The sequence below is a fragment of the Antechinus flavipes genome, chromosome 1 (genome assembly GCF_016432865.1).
Source record: "Antechinus flavipes isolate AdamAnt ecotype Samford, QLD, Australia chromosome 1, AdamAnt_v2, whole genome shotgun sequence".
NCBI lineage: Eukaryota > Metazoa > Chordata > Mammalia > Dasyuromorphia > Dasyuridae > Antechinus > Antechinus flavipes.
In genome coordinates, this window is record NC_067398.1 from 305,627,479 (window position 1) to 305,649,605 (window position 22,127).

Below are 22,127 nucleotides of genomic sequence, written 5' to 3' on the forward strand. Positions count from 1 at the left end.
TTGTTTTTTTCTTTTGTTCTTCTGGTTAGTGCAAGTAGCATATGGAATAAAATTAGTGTTCCAACTCACCTGGTACATAGTGCAACTGACCCTCACCAGTTGGCAAGTGTCCATTTCTAGGGCTGATCTATATACAGATCTTGTCCATACATACCCTCCCTTGACCTAAGTAATTATATTCAACCAATCAGTTTTTAGTCTACTCCTATTATGACTAATAATATGGTAGGTACTTTGAAGGTATGAAAAGAGCAGATAGAGTTTATGCTCTCAATGCACTGATAATCTATTGATAAATGCAAAGAAAATTGAAGAATGTTTAGATGTCAACAGATTAAGGGATGCAAGGCAAAGAAAATATATAACTGCTCATAAGATTTAGAGGAATATTTAGAAATCATCTAATCCAAGGCCCTCATTTTACAGATGATTAAAACTACTGTTTAAAGACTATTAAGATATTAAGAAACAGAACTCAGATTTAACAACAGGCCTTTGTTATTCTGTCCAGGAATAATGCTACCCCTCAAGAATCTACAGGACCATTCCAACTGGTACTGTTTGTCAGAAAAGGCTTTTTGAAGCAGCTAAGCTTCTGACTAGCTCTTATAGGAAATAATGTAACATGAACCGAAATGACGAGTAAATAGGGCATGTACCATGAGCAAGGAAGCAATTTCTGGGGAACAGCAAGTTGATTAGTTTGACTAGAATGAAGGGAGCCTATGGTTGGAAATAAACAGAGAGAAGGAGATTTGATAGCATCAATAGCAACCATGTGGAATGATATTTGAGTGGAGGTAAGTAGGTTATCTGGGGCAAGGAGATAGTGGATATAGCAAAATTATCTTGAAAACCTATTCAATAATTCAGCCATGAGATTATAATAAATTAGGGTAGATTATAAACTGGTGGCACAGTGCATAGAGTACTGGACCTGGACTTAGGAAAACTCCTTCATGAGTTCAAATCTGGCTTCAGACATTAGCTGTGTGACTCTGGACAAGTTACTTGATTCTGCCTCAGTTTCCTCACTTATAAAATGATGTGGAGAACAAAATGGCAAAGCACTCTGGTATCTTTGCCAAGAAAACTCTAAATGGGATCACAAGGAGTCAGACATTACTCAAATAAGTGAACAACAATTACCTATTAGCATAGAAAGGATCATGTAAAGGAAAAGAAAGGAATCAAGAATAAATATAAAAGGCTCAAAAACTAAAAATGAGAGCAAAAGAGTAAGATGAACTTGAATTCTACATTTTCAAATCTCAGTATCCTCTGGAATAACAGTATAATGTTCTTGACAATGAGAGGAGATAAGAAGTGGTGCTGATTTGGGAGAACTATCATGAGTTGATGTCTTTTAGTAAAATGGATTTGGGAGTATGAAGTGAGAACAACAAATCTAAAGATGAATTTTTGGGAGTCATTCCACATAAGTATCTGAAACTACAAAAGTGGAGGAGCTAGCTTCTTTAAGGAATACACATATGAATTCATTATATTTGGCTAGGAGAAATTCTTTGGTGCCCTCATCATTTCCACTAAAAATACTATAGACATTAGATTGCAAAGTTTTAAAGAGGGAATGAGTAACAAAGATGATAGAGTTGAGTACCTCCCATCCCAAAAAGTTAGGTAGGACATGGGATATAGCTGGAAGGGGTAGCAGGATCTGTTGAATTATGTTTACTGGAAAGTAAGAACTCAATGTGGGTGAAAGATTTAAGACACTAAAGAGGGAAGGGATAAATGTGGGAATAGTGCCTCTTGAGAAGTGAGAAAAGATGAAATTCAGATTACAGATAAGATAGTATCTTTACAAAAGGCACAGGGATGACAAAATAATGAGGGAAATACATGGAAATGAATAGGGAAGCTTATACCTGGTGATATAATGTTATCATATACAACTGAGAGGAGATGAAAGCATTTGAGGGAGAGGACATGAAGATGTGAAATAGATAATGTGGTGAAGCTCAATATCACAGCAGCAGTGAAAACACCTAAAATAATAGGGGGTTAGAGCTTTTTAGTTCTAGGAATATTTTGAGGAATACTTTATATAATGGGTGAAGACTATAAAAAAAAAAGAGGAAGTAAACAATACAGGGTTGGGGAAGAGATGAGGAAATGACAGGGTTTCTTTGGTAGAAAGACCCGAGTTCAGATTCTACCTGTCACTTTACTATCATTAGTGGGATTACCCATCCATCAAAATATAAATGTTGAAGATTACTATTCTTGTTATTGGAAGTTTTGTCAGTTGAGAATGACAAGGATTCCTGAAATAGTAGCACTAAAAACAACAACAATAATAAAAAGCAAAACAAAAGACAAAAAACCTGAATTTGTCAAAGTTCTACCATGACTTAGAGAATGCTTAACTCTCAAAAGATAGAATAATATTTCCTCTTATGTTTAGACTATGTCAATATGAAGTCACTGTGGAATCTGTTAATTATGGGAAGGCCTCTACACAATTTAATGGGTTACTTATGCTATAGAGTCAGTTCAAAGATTAATTATATGGACAGCAGAAAGGAACTGTTTTAATTTTAAGCAAATTTTAAGCAATTTTAAGATAATACCTTCCAGTAACTATAATAGAAACCTTGGCCAATTGTGTTAATATTGCTAGTTACTGCAATAGTGGAAAGAGTTCTGTGTTCGGTGTCACAGGTCCTGAATTTTAATTGTCTCCCACTTGTGAAAGACAGAAATCTCTCTGTGCTACCTCAGTTTCATAATTTAACAAATAAAGAGATTGGACTAGATGTTCTCTAAGGTCTCTTTTACTCTATAGCCATAAAACTAGGACTGTCCATCATATTTACCAAAGAAGACTGACATTGGAAACTTACCTATTTTAATGTGATTTTCAGGAAATTCAGGGATTATCAAAGTATTATCACTTACTGTCATGATCAATACTTGCTGACATATAGATCTGATAAGTGGAAATCAGTAGTAAAGGAAGCAAGTGAAAGAATTATCACATTTAAAACAAACTCACTTGTATACTTGTTAATATTTACTTGATCCTTATCAATGTTATACCATGGGGTAAATTTGTGTTTTGATTTCCCCTCAGCCCTTAAGAAAAAATAAATGCTTATTTTAATTTTCGATTAAATGTAGTCTTCAAAAACTTCCTTGGTTGAATCAGCTGACAGATCAAAACCAATTTTTTTCCTACTTTGAAAGCTGTACCTTTTGATAGCTTAAAAACATTTTAGAAGGGGATAAAAAAATAGGGGCAAGTTGAGATCTAATGTTTGGGGTTTTTTCACTCAAAATGGAAAATTTTTATTACAGTGATTCACTAGTAATGGTATTATTCTTATGATCAATTTGCCCATTACCTGAATGGCTAATGAATAGAGGTGATTGACAACTCTTAGATATCACCATTAATTCATGTCAAGAAGAATGAAATAAACATACTATAATAAGGACTAAATACTTAAGCTGATATCTTTCCAAGGCACTTCTCACTAGCTCCACAATTTATTACTGAGCATCTGATAGAGTAGAATGCTTCAAACAACATTTTGACATTTTTAGGGGGAGTCTACTCAAAAAAAAAAAATCACTTGTCCTAAAAATGTTTTTGCTGCTATATAGGTGGGTGTCATAAGTTTCTGGTCAACACATAATGTAAGATGCAGGGTTTTTTGTTTTTTTTGGGTTTTTTTGGCCAATTAGTTCCACCTCTGAACCATCAATAAAATATATTCTTAGATAGAAGATACTTTTTAATTATCGCCTTCTCATATTCCCAACTTTATCAGAAGTTGAAGTGAATGTGGTTCAGACAAGATTTATGATTTGTGTATATATGTTCTGGGGGATCCAGGAAGGACAGTGGAGAGGAAACTGATTGCACTACTTTTCCCTAGAGATGCTTTTCACGTCTAGAAGAATGTCTTAAATTTAAATGGGGAAGACTGGAATCTCCTTGGAGGTTGCATCTTGAATATGCCTGTACAAAGATGGGAGTCTCACTCATAGTTGGGAAGGGAGTTTTCCTCAAGCAACTGAAGAATTGGGTTTCTTCCTGTCAAGGCAAGTTAAGAAAATTAAAAGAGAAGGGAAAACAGAAAATAAGCTGTTGAATCCAGCCCTCCAGCTCTTTCCAAAGAAAATGACCACAAATGACTAGATATAGGCTAAATTATTTTGGCTAGTTTAGAAAGGGTTACTGGGTGCCAAGAACTTTAATTGCCTGGTAGTCAAAAACACTGAAGAACACTGTTTTCTTTATGGATACAGCTAACACTGAAATAAATTGCTTTGGGCGTAAGAAATTCTCCATTGTCTCCAAATGACTCAGTTGCTTCTGGGTTTTTAATAATCTCAACTGAAGACGTTTTTATCTTTGTGACTGCTTACAACTTCCTGGCCCATCGAGGAAGTCTCCATTTGGTCCTTCAGGCTGGGTAATTCAGTGATGATCTGGAACTGCAGAGTGGTACAAACTGGCAATTCCTGACCCCAACCATTTACCAGAGCAAGTTTCAGGCTGGTGCCCCTCTGGAGCTGATGAAAAGATCTTCAAAGAGGAAGAGCCCATCTAGAGTCTGTTCTGAGCAATGTCACCGAAGAATTTCTCTCTTTATGACTGTCTTCCTCTCCGTTCTTTTGCTCAAGCTTTGCAGTAGATATATACATTGTATGAAATGGATGAGAAGGTTTCAGACTAAAGGAAATCCAGACAGCTAAAGATGAAGAGTCTCCTTGAGGAGGGACTTAATTATGAGGAATAAGGATAAGGTGAGAGGACCCCACGGCCCAAATAAGCAAAGGCAGCTTTTTGCTTCAGCCCGCTTTAAGAATTCGAGTTATTAGCAGTCATGGAGTTAGATTGAAGACTTTCTCCCCACTTCTCCTCCCAGACAGAGCCCCCCAGTTGCTATTAAGGGAGGCACAAATACTTTGCATCATTCTTGTGATCTAAACTACTTATTCAGACCCACCCTTACCCAGACTCCTCCCATACTAAAGAGTCATGAATAAATGGAGCTATCTCCAAAAGATAGCAGAACCTGCATCTTAACAGTTTTGGTCTTTCTCCTCCCCGCTCCCCAGATTGATTGGAGGCTGAAGCAATTCCTCTTTTTTTACACTCAGTACTCAGAACATTTGGTAAAACAGCCTTGCAAATGTCCCACTTGCCAAAAATAAGCAAGTTTTTATAGAAGGCAAATAGGTTGTGGTTTTTATACTTCACTGTCTTAATGCCCCCTGAAAGGAGGATAGTTTAGCATGCTATAGTTATGGAATGTCAATTTTATTTTATTATAATTTTTTTATTTGTAAGGCTGTGAGAGAAGGTAGGCAAAGGGCTGTGGTTCCTCCACCATTGGGACTTATCTGCAGATAACAGAATGAAATTGATGTCTAGACTATGAGGAATTGGACGGGGATGATAATGAGGAGAGTGAATAAGATGCTACAGAAACAGGAAAAAAAGCATGCTAATGATTATCACCTTAACCTCAACGAAAGCTAGAGTGGGGTAGGGAAGGGAAAGGAGGGAAAACTTACATGGCAGGGAAGGTGATTTGACTCATATTTATGTCACAAAACAAAAATAGAGCCGCAACACTGGCTTACTTGTGGAAGTGTATACTAGTGAACTGGGGGCACTGTACACAGAAGATCCCTCCTGGTTTGCCTGGCACAACAGCACCGTGCCTACAAGAGAGAGAGAGAGATGGTATCTGGTTTTGGAACACGCACACTAAACCTGAGGCATTATGTCAAATTAAAAAAAATACAGCCATATACCAGTGTTCATGGGGCAGTGAGGACCAATGAAATGTCAGCCTATGGGTCTTATATTCCAAAGATCCCAATGAATAATTCTCAAGAAAAAGAAAAAAAGTGTTTCTGCCCAACCCAGCCCACCAAGCAGGAATTATAATTATTTTGCAAATTTTGAAGACCTGCTTTCTAGAAACCCTGTTAGACCAGCCTTTCAAATAAGTACAAAGAAAAAAATTTTTTTTTTCTTCCTGAAGAGCTCTATTGGACTTAGCCTACTTCTCCCCCTCCCCCCAGGTGGTACAGAGATAAGAAGATGAACCAATTTAACATTTATTATTTTTACTTGGTCCATATAAACATCTAAGTCACACTGAGTAGGTAGCTCTCTACAAGGCTTTTGCTATTATTATTTCCACTAGTTGATACCCTCTAAGCCCTCTGTCTCTCTCTCTCTCTCTTTCTCTGAATCTTCCCATATCAGCTGAAAAATCTGCTCCATTAATCTTGTGGATAAAGGGTGCAAGTCTCCACTCATATAGCTATTTTTCCCTACTCTATCTGAAAAAACAGCAGAGAGCAAGCATATTACTGCCCCAACATGAAGATTTATATGACATGTTTGAAATCGCTTGATCAAATACTGATCAGTTCAGAAATTCTTCAGGAGTTATTTTACTTCCTTTCTACTTCTGAAAATAAAGAAGTGGAGATATTCAGAAGATTCTCCAAAGCAATTTTGTGTGTTTTGACCTATTTTATTTTGTGTATTTTAACTTATTATAACTATGTAATCTATAGTGAAAAGATAATCCTAAAGGTCAGGTCACCTTCCTTGAGTGGATAAGGTCAACACTTCTAGTTTATTCTTTCATTATCACCAAAAGAGAAATAAAGTTAACAATCTCCAAAAGTTCACTTATTACAAATGTTCTTCTGTTATAATAAGTTCTTATTTCCTTGGAGCCTCAACTTAGGACTGAAATCTAGAACTACAAAATTACCACAAAACTTTTGAGTTCAAAGAACAACAATCAATTAAAAAAAAATTCTTCCCCCAGCAACTCTTTTTGTTTTTTAAGCAACATCAGGCAAATTTGAGTATGAAGATATTTGGGAGCCAAAAAAAAAAAAAAAAAAAAAGAAAAGAAAAGAAAAAAACAGACTTGCAAGGCATGAAAGCCCTATTGCACCTATAGGTTAGCTGGGGAAATGAAAAGCATATGGTGAGGGACAAGGAGAGATAAACAGGGTAGTATAATTTTGAATTGCAGATTTGAAGTGATTATGACTGGCTAAAAAGGACTGATTCTCATTTGATGTGGTCCAAGCTTTCTCAAATGCACAATTTCTCAACTTTCACTCTTATGGACTTATCTCCCAAAACAATTATGCCTAAAATTCCCAACCCAAAGATCAATCCCATTAAAAATCTGGTATAGCTTTTCCACATCCAGACTAGGAGGTAATAAGAGGTAATAACAAAAATGGATAAATTTGTAGAATGTTAGCCTATCAAACAAACATCTTCCATATCTTTCCCTAATTGCTTGATAGTTCCAGACCTCAAAAAGAGAGAATTTTTGAAATGAAGTAACTTCATTTGCTTAATTTTTTTTTCTGGAAACAAATTATTTTGAGATCTTGGGCTTTACTTAGCTTGTCCCAATTCTAAGCCCCATTTATTAGTTAAAATATTTCTCTTCTCTAACTATATTCCATTAATGCCATATCATAGAACAGAACTAGAAAATGGAGTTTATGAACAGTTTAATTTTTCATTTTATATTTTCTGTTTTTATCGTGCCTGACCACTTTTTTAAAAATGTTGATTTCAAATCAACCAGAGGAAACACAATTTTCTGGAAAACCTATCTATTTTGCTTCAGATATACTCCTTACATCAAGCAAAACTAGTTTGTCTTATATGTGATCCTATCTACTTTGAAAATTACTGTCAATACTTATAACTAGAATTTTCAGAAGTCAATAAGATTCATTTTAATGAAAGGTAAAGTTTCTTCAGAGTATCTATGTTTCAAATTTGAAATGATCTATTTGTAGTGAAAATATTCAGGAGATTTAATTACTCAACAATCTAAGGGGACGTGCCAATGTCCTGGATACAATTTACAGAATCCTGAAAGAATAAAATAAATAGAGGATTTCTGTTATAAAATGCAAAATCCCAGCAGAATAAAATGAAATCTTGTTCTTTTTCTTCTGTTATATTTTATAAGAAACTATATTTGAATAAAGTTCTTCTGATACCACAAACACACATATGCACCTGTGTGCACGCACACACACACAATAATAGACTTATGGCATAAGGCTGACCTTTGTAAAATAAAAATCAACATCTGCCACAGGCTCAGTTTTTAGATTACCTAAACAAGCTCTCCCATTCAATTTATAATGTACTTATATATTCAGTGAGGACCTCTGTGACCTTTTATTACAAAAATCCTTGAAACTCCACAAAACTAAACAGCAAAAAAGATTATTTAATATTAATATAATTTGGAATATGCATTTTTAAAAGAAGGCAATCGGGCAAATATGCAATGTATATGTGGGATTTCCAGTTAACTCATCTTTTATAATTTAAAAAATATAGGGAGAGATTTTCCATACTTCTTATGACCACACTTTGCTCTTTTCTGAGTTTAATTTTTCATATTAGAAATCAAATACCAAAAATATGGTTGTAGATATACAAGTTAAGTCCTGGGGCCTAGATTTAAAAAATAATCTACCTTTTGCATCTTTTTCAAAGTCATTCATCCTGATCTCAAATGAAAACTTGGATTATTGATAACTGGAAAAGACATCAAACAAATGTAGCAAATCACAACTGGGTGGATAAACAGAGATTATTTCTCCAAAAGTCACATGTAGTAAGAATGATATGGTAACCAACAACATTTTAAATGATGGAAAAATACATAAAAGGACACAGAAGACTATGAAACTTTGTGGATTAGCAGGTTAGCCAATTATCTGAAATTACCCTATGAAAAAAGGGAAAAAGAAGGCTTTACTGTTAAATTTAAAGGGAACAGTGTAATCATCAGATAATAGTAACAAAAGAATGAAAGTGAGCCTTTATACTCTAATCTGAGAGAGTACTAAAAAAATCCTAATCTTACAGTTCAGTTTTACAGATTTATCAAGGCACTCAAATTCTTAATGGATTCAGTATGAAGTGCTCAAATGGAAATTTGCTATTGGTTCCTATTAGGCATATTTATTTAATATTTTTTTTGAATCTTGTGGTTTGTAACTTAATAGTAAAGTAACTTGAGGATTCATTGTTGTTTTCTGTGAATTTGGCAAGGGAATGTTGAATCAACCAAATAAGCCCATAAAAGGTCAGGCAAGCAAAATTCTGATTTATCAGACAACTTAGAAAGAAAACCACAAGTGTGGTTTTCATCCATGAGTATCATCCTATGACTAGCTACTTAGGGTTTATACTCCAGAACATCAAGTTATTATATGTGGTTAACAGTACATGTATTAAATTCTCTGCTTTTTTCTATATAATACTAAACATGAAAATATTGGAGTTAAAATCAAAATAGACTATTCTATAGTGACTATAGTATGGAGTGGTAGAAAGTATTACATTTGGGATCAGTATCTAATTTGAATTCTACCTCTTCTACTTACTGCTTATGTAACCTTGGACAATTTTTCAGGTTCTCAGTTTTGTCATCTCATCATATGACAAGGTTGGACTAAGTGATTTCTAAAGTTTCTTCCATTTCTAGTTCCTAGGATAAAAATATGTGGAACTATAAGTGTATTATATAATGTTGCTTTGAAATCCAGACAAGACTATTATGTAAATGCATTTCAATTAAACGTGGGTTTTTTTGGGTTCAAAGTAGAATTCTGTAATGGTCATACACACAAGCATATGTAAGAGGTAGAAGATTATATTGGGAAATAACTGGTATGAAACAACAACACAAAGGCATTTACAAAACTTTCTTTTTTCAAGTCCTATAAGAGAAAAAGAATTTTCTCAGTATAGAAGTTGTTTTGAAAGTTGGACTCCTGAATGGGCTGCTTAAATACATGGCAATCAATAATACCCTCCCCTTTTCTATTCTCTCCTTCCCCCCTCCCCAAAAAGATAAATATGGCTCAATCAAATTTTTTTTTGGAAAAGATCCCTACAAGTGAATGGTATTAAACATTCTTCATTAATAAGCTGGCTCTGGTTTTTAACAACTGTCCTGTTGTGAAAGATGAATCTCATACAGGTTAATTCTCAGTATATAAGTTAGTTCTTAGGATCTAAGTAGTGTCTGGTGTTGGAAGGAACTTAATTTTTCCTATTTAGTTGCCCAGACCAGGCAAGACATGTTTGGTACTGATAAAAAAGAAAAACAAAAACAAAAACAAAAACAAAAAACCTCAGATTAGACAAGTTCAGTGATCACTGTGGATATCTGTTAGTCTTATTTAAAAGTCTGAATTTTCTTATCTAGATAAAACTCAGTGATTTTCTAAATGTTGTCTGAAGATTTGGGATCTCCCTGCACCTAATTGCTGGCTCTGGCTGCCTGTCATTTTCATCATATCTTTCTAGTTTTCTTTGATAGCTCTGGCTGCCTGTTTTCTCTATCTGCATGGTTTAGGTGTCACATGAATATGATTAAAACAGAGGAAAGGGGAGATCTAAAGCACCCTTACCTTCCCAAAAGAAATAGTGGGTTATTGTTCACACACCCAATATAATGCTAAGATATGGCAGTTTCTTAAAGTGGGATTTTTATACGAGTACAACTCCAGGGAGGATCCTTTGATTACATGTTAAAAAGGAAGGGAGAAAAAAATCAAGACAAGAAATAATCAACATGAAAATATTCAGTGCCAAATCAGAGTTCCTATTTTAATCAAAAAAATAAAAGTAGTATTAATAATGATTTCTTTTCTAACAATGCCTTGAATTTCACATCTTTTACCTCAGTTGAGTTTTGTCTCATGTCTGTCCTTGTTGGGAGAGATCAGATTTTTTACTAGGCCAATTTTTGTAGCTCTCATATTCAATTGATTACAAAGCATGGCTTAGAAACTAGGTTTCTAGTGATAATTATGTCTTTCAATTACTTGGAGAATTTTTTTTCCAGAAAAAGTGGAATAATTGTAGAAAAAGAAAAATGTCTGAACCCAAAAAGTCTGCAAACTATTTTTCTTCATCTCACAAGAGGAAATAAAGTAATAGAGCCAGCTATTCAGAAGTATTTTTAACCTCTCTTTCCACAGCAGAAGAATAAGAGCTTGATTTCTCAAGCTTTAACAAAAGTCTAAGAGTTTGAGTCAGCCAAATGGTTCAGTGGACAAAGTGCTGGACCTGGAGTCAAAAAACCATGTTCAAATCAATTCTCAGACATTAGCTATGAGAACCTCATTTGATCTTTGTGGACCTCAGTTTCTTCATCTATAAAATGGCACCTTCAGGATTGTGGTGAAGATGAGATAACATTTGGAAAGTTTTGTAAACATTAAAGTGCTAATGAAAGGGATTGATACTGTTTGTTTTTCAGTTTTTTTCAGTCATTTTTCTATCTTTGTGAACTCCTTTAAAGTTTTCTTGGCAAAGATATTGGAGTGGTTTGCCATTTCCTTTCTAGCTCATTTTACAGATGAGGAACTTGAGATAAATAGGGTTAAATAACTTGCCCAGGGTCATACAGCTAGTAAGTTATCTGATGCCAGATTTGAACTCACAAAGATATGAGTTTTACTTATATCTGGCACTCTATCCACAATGTCACCTCGCTACTTTTAATGTTATTATTTATTTAAATAATTTAAACTGCTATTCTGGACCTTTATAATGGCAGCAAGTGAATGGCTACATAGCTCAAACACTATGCTGTCATTTCCTTTTGGAAGGCCAGAGGTTTTTGGTTTAACAAAAGTATAGCAAAAAAGAATAAAACATTGCTACTGAAAGATATGCTCAACAAAGACAAGAAAGTAGGTTAGAGAGTACAAAAACAATTTCCTTACCTCCTTAGCTTACCTTTTGTTCTGGTTTTTAATTATGTGTGTGTTAAATTGGAAATGCTTAAGAGTATGTAAGAAAATCTAGCCTAAAAGTGCAAGTTATCTACAAGAGAAGGCTTTACTATTATCTCAGATGTTGGGATTTGAACAGACATAACCTGAACAGACATGACCTGAGAGTCACTTGACTTTTCTTAGCTGAGTTTGTTGGCTATGGGAAAAAAAAAAAAAAAAAAACCCTTAAAGAGATTCAAAGTATTGCACTCTAGCAAAATGAAGATGAAATGCTTTAGGTATTAAAGAAATGAGTCCAGAACTCAGTACCAGGGAGCATCTCAGCAGAGTCTACAGAGTTGAAGGCTATGAGAGCAATGATTAACAAGACTATAAGACCAAATGAGCAAACATTCAACAAAGATATCATAAGATCATCAGAGATATCAACAAGTTCAGCAAGCAACTCTATAACAGAAATTATTTATACATAACCAATAATCACCATGATACCAGCAGAACACAAAAGGGAAAAGAAATGAGTATGATTGCAATAATAGTAATAATAGGGGCAGCGAGGTGGTGCAGTGAATAGAGCACCAGCCTTAAAGTTAAGAGGACCCAAGTTCAAATTTGACCTTAGACACACCTAGCTGTGTGACCCTGGGCAAGTCACTTAATCCAAATTGCCTTGGGGAAAAAAAGCAAAAAAAACAAACAAACAAACAATAATAATAGCTAGCATTTATATAGCACTCTATTATTTGTATATATAGCATTTGCAGAAGGCTTACAAATATTATCTTTTTATCCTTTTCATAGACCCAGGAGGGAGGTGCTATTATTAGCAGCTACTATTAATTGTTAAGTAGAGCACAGACACCATCCCCAAAATGGACTACGGGTATAATGTCATCACCAGAAGAAAGTAATTGCCCTGAAATAAAAAAATGTGAGTCACTTTTTTACAGATATTTGTCACATTGCCATTTATATGTTATTCCCTATGTGCTCTTAGTCCCCTTATTAACAATGCATATGTATTTCTGAAAGAGTATGTATTACATTTATAGGGAAATTATTTTAGTCATTTTTCTTATTAATATACTATTAATTAACATATTAATAAGAATATATTACCTTAGTGAACTATCTTGGTTCAAAATAGTGAACTATTTAGTTAATTATCTTGATGTTGAACTTATTGTATCCTCTAGCTGAAAATAAAGAAAAAGTTAGCCCTTTATGGTTCTTTGAAATTTTGAGTGACTGTAACTACACACAGAATTCTTTGAAACTGAAGGAGTTCCTGGGGTGAGGATCCATGGGGGAGACAAGTTTATGTGGTTTCAGGTTTGATACTTTCTGGATACTTCACGTTTTCCACAAGGGATAAACTTTGTATTTTATCCTTCCTAGTGTTGGTTTCCATTCTGCTAAATAGATTGATAGACTTTATATAATTAATTCATCTAATATCACCAAAGTAATATTGAGTCAACTTAAACAATATGTTCCTAACAAATACTTTGTTGGATTTTTAGGGTTGCTGCCTTATCTATATGACCTCAGACAGTTTATTTGTCCTCTCTGGGCTATAGTCCTCTATTTAAAAATTGAAGAATTCTTCGAAGATTAACACTCTGCAACTATTAGAAAATGAGCTTTGAGCATGTGATATCAGAGTGATAAACTCTTCTATTTATTTCAAATAAAAGTTTTATATAAATGAACTTTTTAAAAATTCAAACCCTTTTTGAAATGCAATCTAGAGTAGAGATTCTTTGTATTAAAATGGTTCCTTTAAATGGTTAATATTTTTCTGATGTGTATAATTTTCCTCCTATTTTGTAAATTTTCTTCTTCTTAAATCATATTTTCTTAATAAAGCACTGCTCCATGAACTACTTACCCCAATCTTGAGTTCTTCCTACCATAAGATTTCCAAAAAGGTCATGCTGAGAGTTGAATGAAAGAAATCAATGATGGTTTCCTGACTAACTATAACAGCTGTATCAAATTGCAGGCAAGTATTTCCAAGATTGGATTAGAATATTTCTACTACTTAGTGACCTTTAAACCTGTAGTCTAAAACATCATTGGCTAATCGAAATATCACAAAGTTCTCAAACCTTTCTGTATTCACTTTTAATTTTAGAAATTAAGTTCATTGGAAAGGGAGGAGGAAGGTAATTAAGACACTGAAGGGATTAAACAAATCATCAAATGTGATTCACTTAATCCCAAGAGGCAATTCACAGTCACATGCATATATTCATTGGTGGGACCCATTCTAGGATCTACCCTAGGACAAAACAATGTGGTAGATACTGGGGGGAAGGGAGGGATTTATAAAGTATAGATAAGGGACAAGTCATTACCTAGTAGAAACTAGAAAGCAGACTAAAAAGGGGCTACCAGTAAACCTTGATATTTCCATAACTATATTCAACAAGCTCTCTAACCTATGAATAATAAGCAGAAGCCTCTCTCAATAAAACTGTGCATACTTTAATAATTCTGAGGAAGCATATACTAATTCACTGGCTTAATGTGTAACAATGTTGATTAGTGTTCACAGGGAAATTCTTACTGAACCACATCTATGTCTTTAAGAACCGCTTATGGTACCTTTCAGGCCTTCCAATCTTACAATGGGCTGATTAGTATCTTTTCTTTTAAAAAAAAAAAAAAGACACTGGCAAAAATTGGGAAATGACTAAAGGCAAATGTGGCAACTTTGTGTTACTTGACATAGTAGTGCCGAATACCCCCATCATGAACATTAAAGTTTTTCAGATATTTTATTTCATTGTTCCTTTGTAGAAAAGAAATGAAAAAAGAAATATTGAAGTTAGTGGCTTTTTTAAGCGGCTTCCCTCCATTTTTACTTCACTGGCATCAGAAAAGCTGATGTCTCAGTATGTTGGATAACTTTTCCTAAAGTACTTTTTCCTGATTGCTATTTCACATCACTGGGCATCAGTCTGGGTTTAAATGTTGAGGACAAACATGATTTCTATTTTCTGAGTAAAAAAATTCTATATTCTTCTCTGTCTTGTATGTTACTTTAAAAAAAAATAATGAAACAAAAACAAAAAAATAATTTCCAGATTATTTATTATATTTATTATAATATCCAGAATCAGATTGAAAGGAAACAGTGGCCATATAACATAGTCCAACACTTAAAAGAATAAGAATTCACTTAATCTCAGAAATGGTCATTTACCTCATTTCATCTTTTTAGTCAGAGTGGAAAATAAAATATTTCTATTTCTTAAAAAAACAAAAGATTAATGGATTAATTTGTTAAAAACAAAACAAATAAAAAACAGCTAATCCCAAATCAATTTAGATCTGAGAACAAGTATTGAATATTTCAGATAATGAAAATTATTTTTTGAGAAATGATAAAGAATCTAAAGGAAATGGTTTTAATAGGAAAAGGGTTTCCACCTTTATTTTACTGTGTATCACATATACCACAAAAACATACAAACCAATGTACATGTGTCACAGGCTAAATATTTGAGGTACTGGGATATACATTTCTTTAAAATTATGCCAAGTTTAACACAATGATAAATGCATGTCAATTAACCTTCAACCAGATTTAAATGTATAACCCATTAACTAATTTAATCTCTCAAAAAATAACAGCCGTTGGCATTATTCTTTGAATAATCCTTGTTTAGTTTCCATAATGGTATACATTTTAATGAAAAACTCATTATAATGTAGCATAAGGCATAATTAATTCTGAATGATTCCTTTGGTGTAAATCGCTAGTACAGATGCTGAATTCCATTTTCTACTGACTTTATTAATTTTTCATAAACCAATATTTCGACTGTAATGGGTTGTAACAGTTCCATAGAAGTTTTAGAAATGCATTAACTGTCATCAATGCTATTAATCTAAGTAGAGTTTTGCCATTTGTATATTAGTACTTTAGCTCTACATTTTTTTAAACCCCTGAATAGTTTTTTTTTTCCTATTCTACGAATACTAGTATCTCTGCTTAATTAACACAAAGAATATTAAACAATATTTGGCTAATTTGTCTATATTTACATAATGATTTAATCACTTGAGCAAATATTGGTGTACTATAAATTGACAAGGACAGATACTCTAATTGGTAAGAGGAAAAAAAAACTTGAAAAATTAAATGACATTCAATTGAATTGCAAAACAAATAAAAATACAAAACCAAAATCTTCTTTACTCTACTTTATGTTTTGCTCTCAGATATGGAGTCACTCACTCCAGGACTCAAATTTTATAACAATCCTGAAGTTAAATATCAAAACAATATTTAAATTACAGTTAATTTGGACACATACTGTGGACAAGCACAGATACAATCTGACCTCTCCTACTTCTTTAGTGGCTAATCTATTTAGTAAGCAGCATTTGTTGTTGTTTTTAGAAAGAAAATCATCTATTCACTTGACCTTTATTAAAGCATTTCTATGTGCACTAATTTGAATATCGTACATAATAATCCTCAGCATATAAGGATTATAGCCCATAACTTGACAACAGTAGGGTCCACCCACTAAATTACTTCCCTTGCAGTGGTAATAGATTGCTAATGAATTTGCACTCTCCTAATCCCTACTCTGAACCAACAATATACAAGTTAAAGGTGCAATCTACAGCCACAAAATAGACAAAGATAATTAGCCAATGGAAGGAATGATCTCATGACTTTTACCTTATTATTTCTGCAGTCTAACAAACTGAGCTAAAAAGCCATAGATTTTCTTCACATTAAGTATATGAAATAAATACCGCAGCTGACCTTTCTCATTGGGCTTGCACATAGAGAGACAACATATGACTACGTCAAAATGGAAACAATCAATCAACAAATATTTAATTGAAAATAATTATAGAATAAATTTATGCATTTAATGTAATGAAGATAAAAATCATACCTATATTCCATATCTATGTCTGTTTATTGTATCTTTTAAAAAATGTTTATTTTCTTAACTATTCCTCCATAGCATCTAATATGGTATATTTTCTAGTCCATTCCCTCCACATAAATAGTCACAGGTGTGAGGCTCAGTTTTATTCCACTATGAATATATGCTACAAAATGACCATTTCTAATGTTCAAGGAAATAATTCTAAAACAAAAAAGGTTGAATGAAATCTTCGGGATTCCTGAAGAAACACATATACAAATAGACACAGGAAATAATGTGGCAGATTGGATCAAAAGCTGTAGTTAAGAAATAGCATTATCTGGATTTTGGTGCCATCTTTGAGACACAATGGCTATGTCTGGGCAAGTCATTAAACTCTCAATGCCCTAGGCAAATCTCAGAAACAGTTGCAGAAAAGGTAGCCTACTTGGGAAATGGAGTTCTTTCATTTTGGAATTCCCTAATAATTAAATCACAAGGTCTAGTAGCTGTCTAGATATATACTTTAAGTCATTAGACTAAGCATTCAAGTAAATAAATGTTTATACATATACATATGTTTGGGTATATAAATGTATGCAGATAAAAAAGGTATGTTTTAAGGAAGGGGGTTAGAGCAAGAGACAAACTATTATTCTTGAGGGTATAAATTGTTTTTGCTTTTCTTCGCATCACCAGTACTTAATGAATGACTAAAATAGGAGGATTGAAGTTATGTAGCAAAAAAATCATTCAGGCAACACAATATTTTCACTGAGAATTAAGAGCTAAAAATTCTTATGGAATTCTATCCAGGTAGCATGATGTAGATGCTGATTAACAAACAAGTTGAAACATGAGTCAGGAGAGCCTATGTCCTTTTAGAAGCTGATAGGGTAAGGCATCCAACTCTAGCTGAAAGTCTAAAAGTGATAGTCATATAAAACCTTCTTGACACAGCTATAAGACTTGTAATATCTATGGCAGGTACATATGACCTCCTGAACAATTTGACCTAATAGAATAATTTTTACTTTTCTATTTAGAACTGTATAAAAGGGCTTAACTCATCCAGAGGTAGAGGAAAAGATGGTTTTCTCTGGCATTGTTTAATGCAAATCTCTATCAATAAAAGCACTTTTACTCACCTGATAATAATTTGTTTTTAAAAATATTTTTGCATTGTATTTTGTTGTTTGGTAATTAACAATATGTAAGAGACATATGGAATTATGCCTCATAGAAATGACTGGAAGTGATCTTAGAATTTGGTTAATAAACACCCTCATTTTATAGGTGAGGTAACAAGATGAAAGACATTCAGTGACTGGTCACACATTTAGTGGCAAAACTGGAACTGGCATTCAGATCCAAAGGGTAAATGCTGGTGCACTTTCCTAAATAGATTCTCTTTCCACACATAACCATATCCACATATTTTTCTACATTCCACTTAAAGAATGAAAATGTCAAATGGCACCTTTTTCTCTGTACATGGGCATGTATGACTACTAATCGAAATATTAGATTAAGCAAAATATTCCATTCCCTTGCAGTTTAGCTGGTCTATTAGTAATGACCTCTTCAAAGTGCAACTCAGCAGAGAATGAATGAAGTAGGAAGGAATTTCAAAACAGCTACTATGTGTAAGGTGAGCTGAAGCTGTGCAAACCCAAGGGAAGACAGTGGAAGATACTTTAAAGATGCATTGAAATACAGTTTCAAATAATAAAGAATATTTGTAGCTCTATCCCAGTAGAGCTGGGATACTAGTAAAAAAAAAAAATAGAAAAGCTCACTTTTAGCAAAAGCCATTAATGGTTTTTAAGCTTAAGAAGAAGAGGGATAAAATGCAACTACCTTCAAAAATGGTGGCCACATATATGTCAAACACATGATTCTTGTTCAAACTGATTGCAAAAAAGGGGATGTGATCACTAAATTAACCCATCATCCCTTGATTAGAGGTTATCAGAGAAATTTCTTTGGCAGCAGAAAGCTTTTCTACTTTTCTTTAGGAAACAGCATTTTGAGTATAAACAAGCACTATGATTATCCCAAGAATCACTTGAGAGGAGTTCCAGCTCTCAGATTTGGAAATGGGTAAGGCAGATCAGAATTTTCAGGGTTTAACGTGAGAAAGATGGAAGATCAATAAGATAAGGGGAAGAGGGAAAGAAAGGAATTGAAACAAACTATATCCTATCCCAAATGGGAGACAAAGAGAAGCAGATGTACAGAATAATGTCAATGAAGTGGAAAAATCCAGTTTAAAAATCCTATGCCTTTGGGACATGAATTTGTAGCTTCTTTTTCACTCCAAAACATCATATTTAAACCAGACACTTGTAAATTTCACAAAACATCACATTTAAAAAAAATTGTCCTCAGTGGTTTCTAAAAGTCAAAAATGGGAATATAACATCATTGAGTTATTCCATAGGGATGCCTCTGCTTGCAAAGGGTAGAAGGATAGGCTAGCCCTTTGAGTGAATAAAAAGAGAATAAACAAATTATATGCATTGGAACATACAAAGATTATATAGCTGGAAAAACGAAATTCTTCATCACAATTCATCTTGAAAAAATGATATTAAGAATAACCACATTAATTTCAGAATATCCTTTATTGTGTTTTGGTTTATTGTGATTGTGTTTGGTTCATGATTTTTAGTGCAATTGGTAGGCATTTCACAACAAATCTCAAGCGTTAAAAGTAGGTGTGTAGGGAAGGTATGATAACTTGCTATGGTATATTCTTAAGAGTTAAGCTTTTCAGAAAGATAATGGGAATAAGATGTCCATTACTACACTACCAAGAGGCAAGTCTCAACCTAACACTGAAATATTCACTTGTCTAAAATCCATAATTTGAAAGCATAACCAGTAAGTGAATGTAATTTCACCAAGAGATCAAAAATATCTGGTTTCTTGATGATCCAATTTCTTCCACATGCAACAGTCTACAAACTGTAAAAGTAAACTTGAAAAGTGCTTTATCAAAATATTGAAGAAAAATACACTTCCTGGAGTTATTATTTGTTTGACTTCCAAACACAGACACTGTCAGGCATCCATCCCTATCTAGTCTCACCCATACCCTATTCTTTCCTGTCAATGTTTTTCTAACACCAGATTTTTTTTTCCTTTTATTTTATTTATTTATTTATTTATTTATTTGCTTTATGAATGTATACTGAGGGGAAAAAAGCCAATAATAATGATGTCACTAGGTCTACTGTTTACCATCATCTTCAAGGTTTTAGAGTTGATTTACTCTACATTCCTCCACTTTGACTTTAATTGTCTGCTTCTAGTTGTCAGGACATAACTATATCTTAGATTTGCATTGCATTAGAAGATCTTTCCTTTCTCTATTGATCTTGTCTTATGGAGTAATTTAACTCAATTCCAATTTTCTTTTGCATGCGGGGTGCTCTCCATCTCAGCAAGTGAGTTATGTGTATTCAAGTGGTGCATCTTATGAATCTTGTTAAGCTTTACCTCCTTATAGCCTCACTGATGGAATATTTAATCACAGAAATGAGTTGGCAGATATGATATACAATGCGGTTAAGCCTTGCAGCCTGTGTCTTCGCCAGCAATTGAGAAACTGGTGAATTTCCCATTCATCAGTACCATATTGACAGCTTTGTGTAACCCTGTGTTTTGTTTTGTTTTTACTTATTTATGAAGATTAAAGGTGTTTTAAATCAATAGCTTTTTTTTTGGTAGAAATCTCACCTATATTTCCAAAATGACCAAATTTTCCATCAGTTATTAGTAAGCAAAAAAACTTCTCACAGATTCTCACAGAATCTATGGCAGTAGCCCTGTTGAGGCATTTTCATCTGAAAACTTTTGAAGCTATCAATAAAAAAATAGCTAAATAACTTAATTGTTGCTGGGGTTCCATAGCCTTTCAAATATTCCAAACTCTATTTAACACCTCTCTCCCTAAAACTCAAAAATAGAATAACCATAGCTAAAATGTCAAAGATCTTCAACAAGAAAGTAGTTGATTGAGTAACTCTTTTATTGCTCACAAATCTAGATTTTCCCTATAGCTTTGGGATTGACTAGGTTGGAATTTATTTTTGTTTTTTAATAAATATTACTTAGTTTAATAAGAAAAAAAGCCAATAACAGTTTTTTTTTGACAAATTTCAGATGTCTATGTAATATAGTAATTTATGTGTGTATATACAGGTTATATATACATATGTGTTTATACACACATACACACAGATTGTATATATCTCTGAAAATGGAAATATATATATATTTATTTTAATTATGGGTATGTAATTCTAATTTAGAGTTCAGAAAGCCACCACTTAGAAAGTCTTTTTCATGAAAGCTTCCTAAATGTTTCTTTTACACTGTAGGAGAAAGCATGTCATAATTCATCAAACAAAATTAATACTGTTGAGCTAGTAATTAAAGGTTCTCATTAAGAAGTGCAACTGTTCTCCCTAACCCCACCCTGCAATAAAAATGCATTGGGGATTTCAAGAGGTTATATACAAAAATCAATAACCTGCCATTTTATAATTAAAAGAGAAAATAAATGTTAGGAAAAAGTCCACTAAATTAAGAAAATTACCTTTAGGAGAGATTGAAAATATTGATTTTAATTTACAAAATATGCGAACTCTCCATGCCCTATTCTGAGAGACAATTGGAGACTGGGTTGTTAATTCTGCATAAGCTTTGAAAATCAATAATTATACTATGGGAATATTATTATAGTCATCATTAATAAAAAGTCATATATATAGAAATGACTAATGACTCCAACTTTCTATTTCATGCAAATTCAGATTAGAATTGCTAAATGCCCAAATCAAATCAATGTCACAGTCTCTTTTTCAACTTAGACACATTCAGCATTGCCAATAGAGGCTATCTCTAAGTTAAGAAAGTAAAAGACATCTAAAATATCTATCATCATCAATTCATAAACATGTAAATAAATTCTGGCAGCATCTGAAGAGTTAATAAAGAAGATTCATTTTATTGAGTTCAAATCCAGCTTCAGACAAGATTGCAAGACAGCTAGACAATAGCAAACATTTGTATGATCTCGCTAAATAAATATTATCCAGATGTTTGAATGGATAATTTATGTACATGTGGATTTTCTGTATATATGTGCAGGCTAAATTAGAAATATATTGGTTCTATTTTAGGTCAATTAAAAATCTTTTGGGGTTGGCAAACACTTTAACTTAAAATCTTTTTTCAACCTTTCCCAGGCTTTTAAAAGTTCTAAATTGTACCCACACACACAGAGAAATGGACATGTGCACATACATGCAGCTAGTGTGCTTTTGACTTTTTATCCTAAAATTTTACATCCCGATGCATGCAGAGGGAAGATGCATGACAGAAGTTTGTTTGAATCAGACA

The 22,127-nt window shown here is 33.3% G+C and overlaps 1 protein-coding gene across 43 annotated transcripts in view; it reads right to left on the reverse strand.

Moving 5' to 3' along the window:
* The window catches only part of RBFOX1 (RNA binding fox-1 homolog 1), a 1,699,751-nt gene that overhangs the window by 77,000 nt on the left and 1,600,624 nt on the right, over positions 1 to 22,127 (reverse strand). For 38 of the 43 annotated variants that reach the window (XM_051964074.1, XM_051963981.1, XM_051963971.1 and 35 more), the window contains one exon: positions 5,623 to 5,703. The exons of the other annotated variants lie outside the window; for them this stretch is intronic. In XM_051964074.1, coding sequence (XP_051820034.1) covers positions 5,623 to 5,703 — 81 coding nt within the window. The remainder of the gene's footprint in view (positions 1 to 5,622; positions 5,704 to 22,127) is intronic. 43 annotated transcript variants of the gene reach the window in all.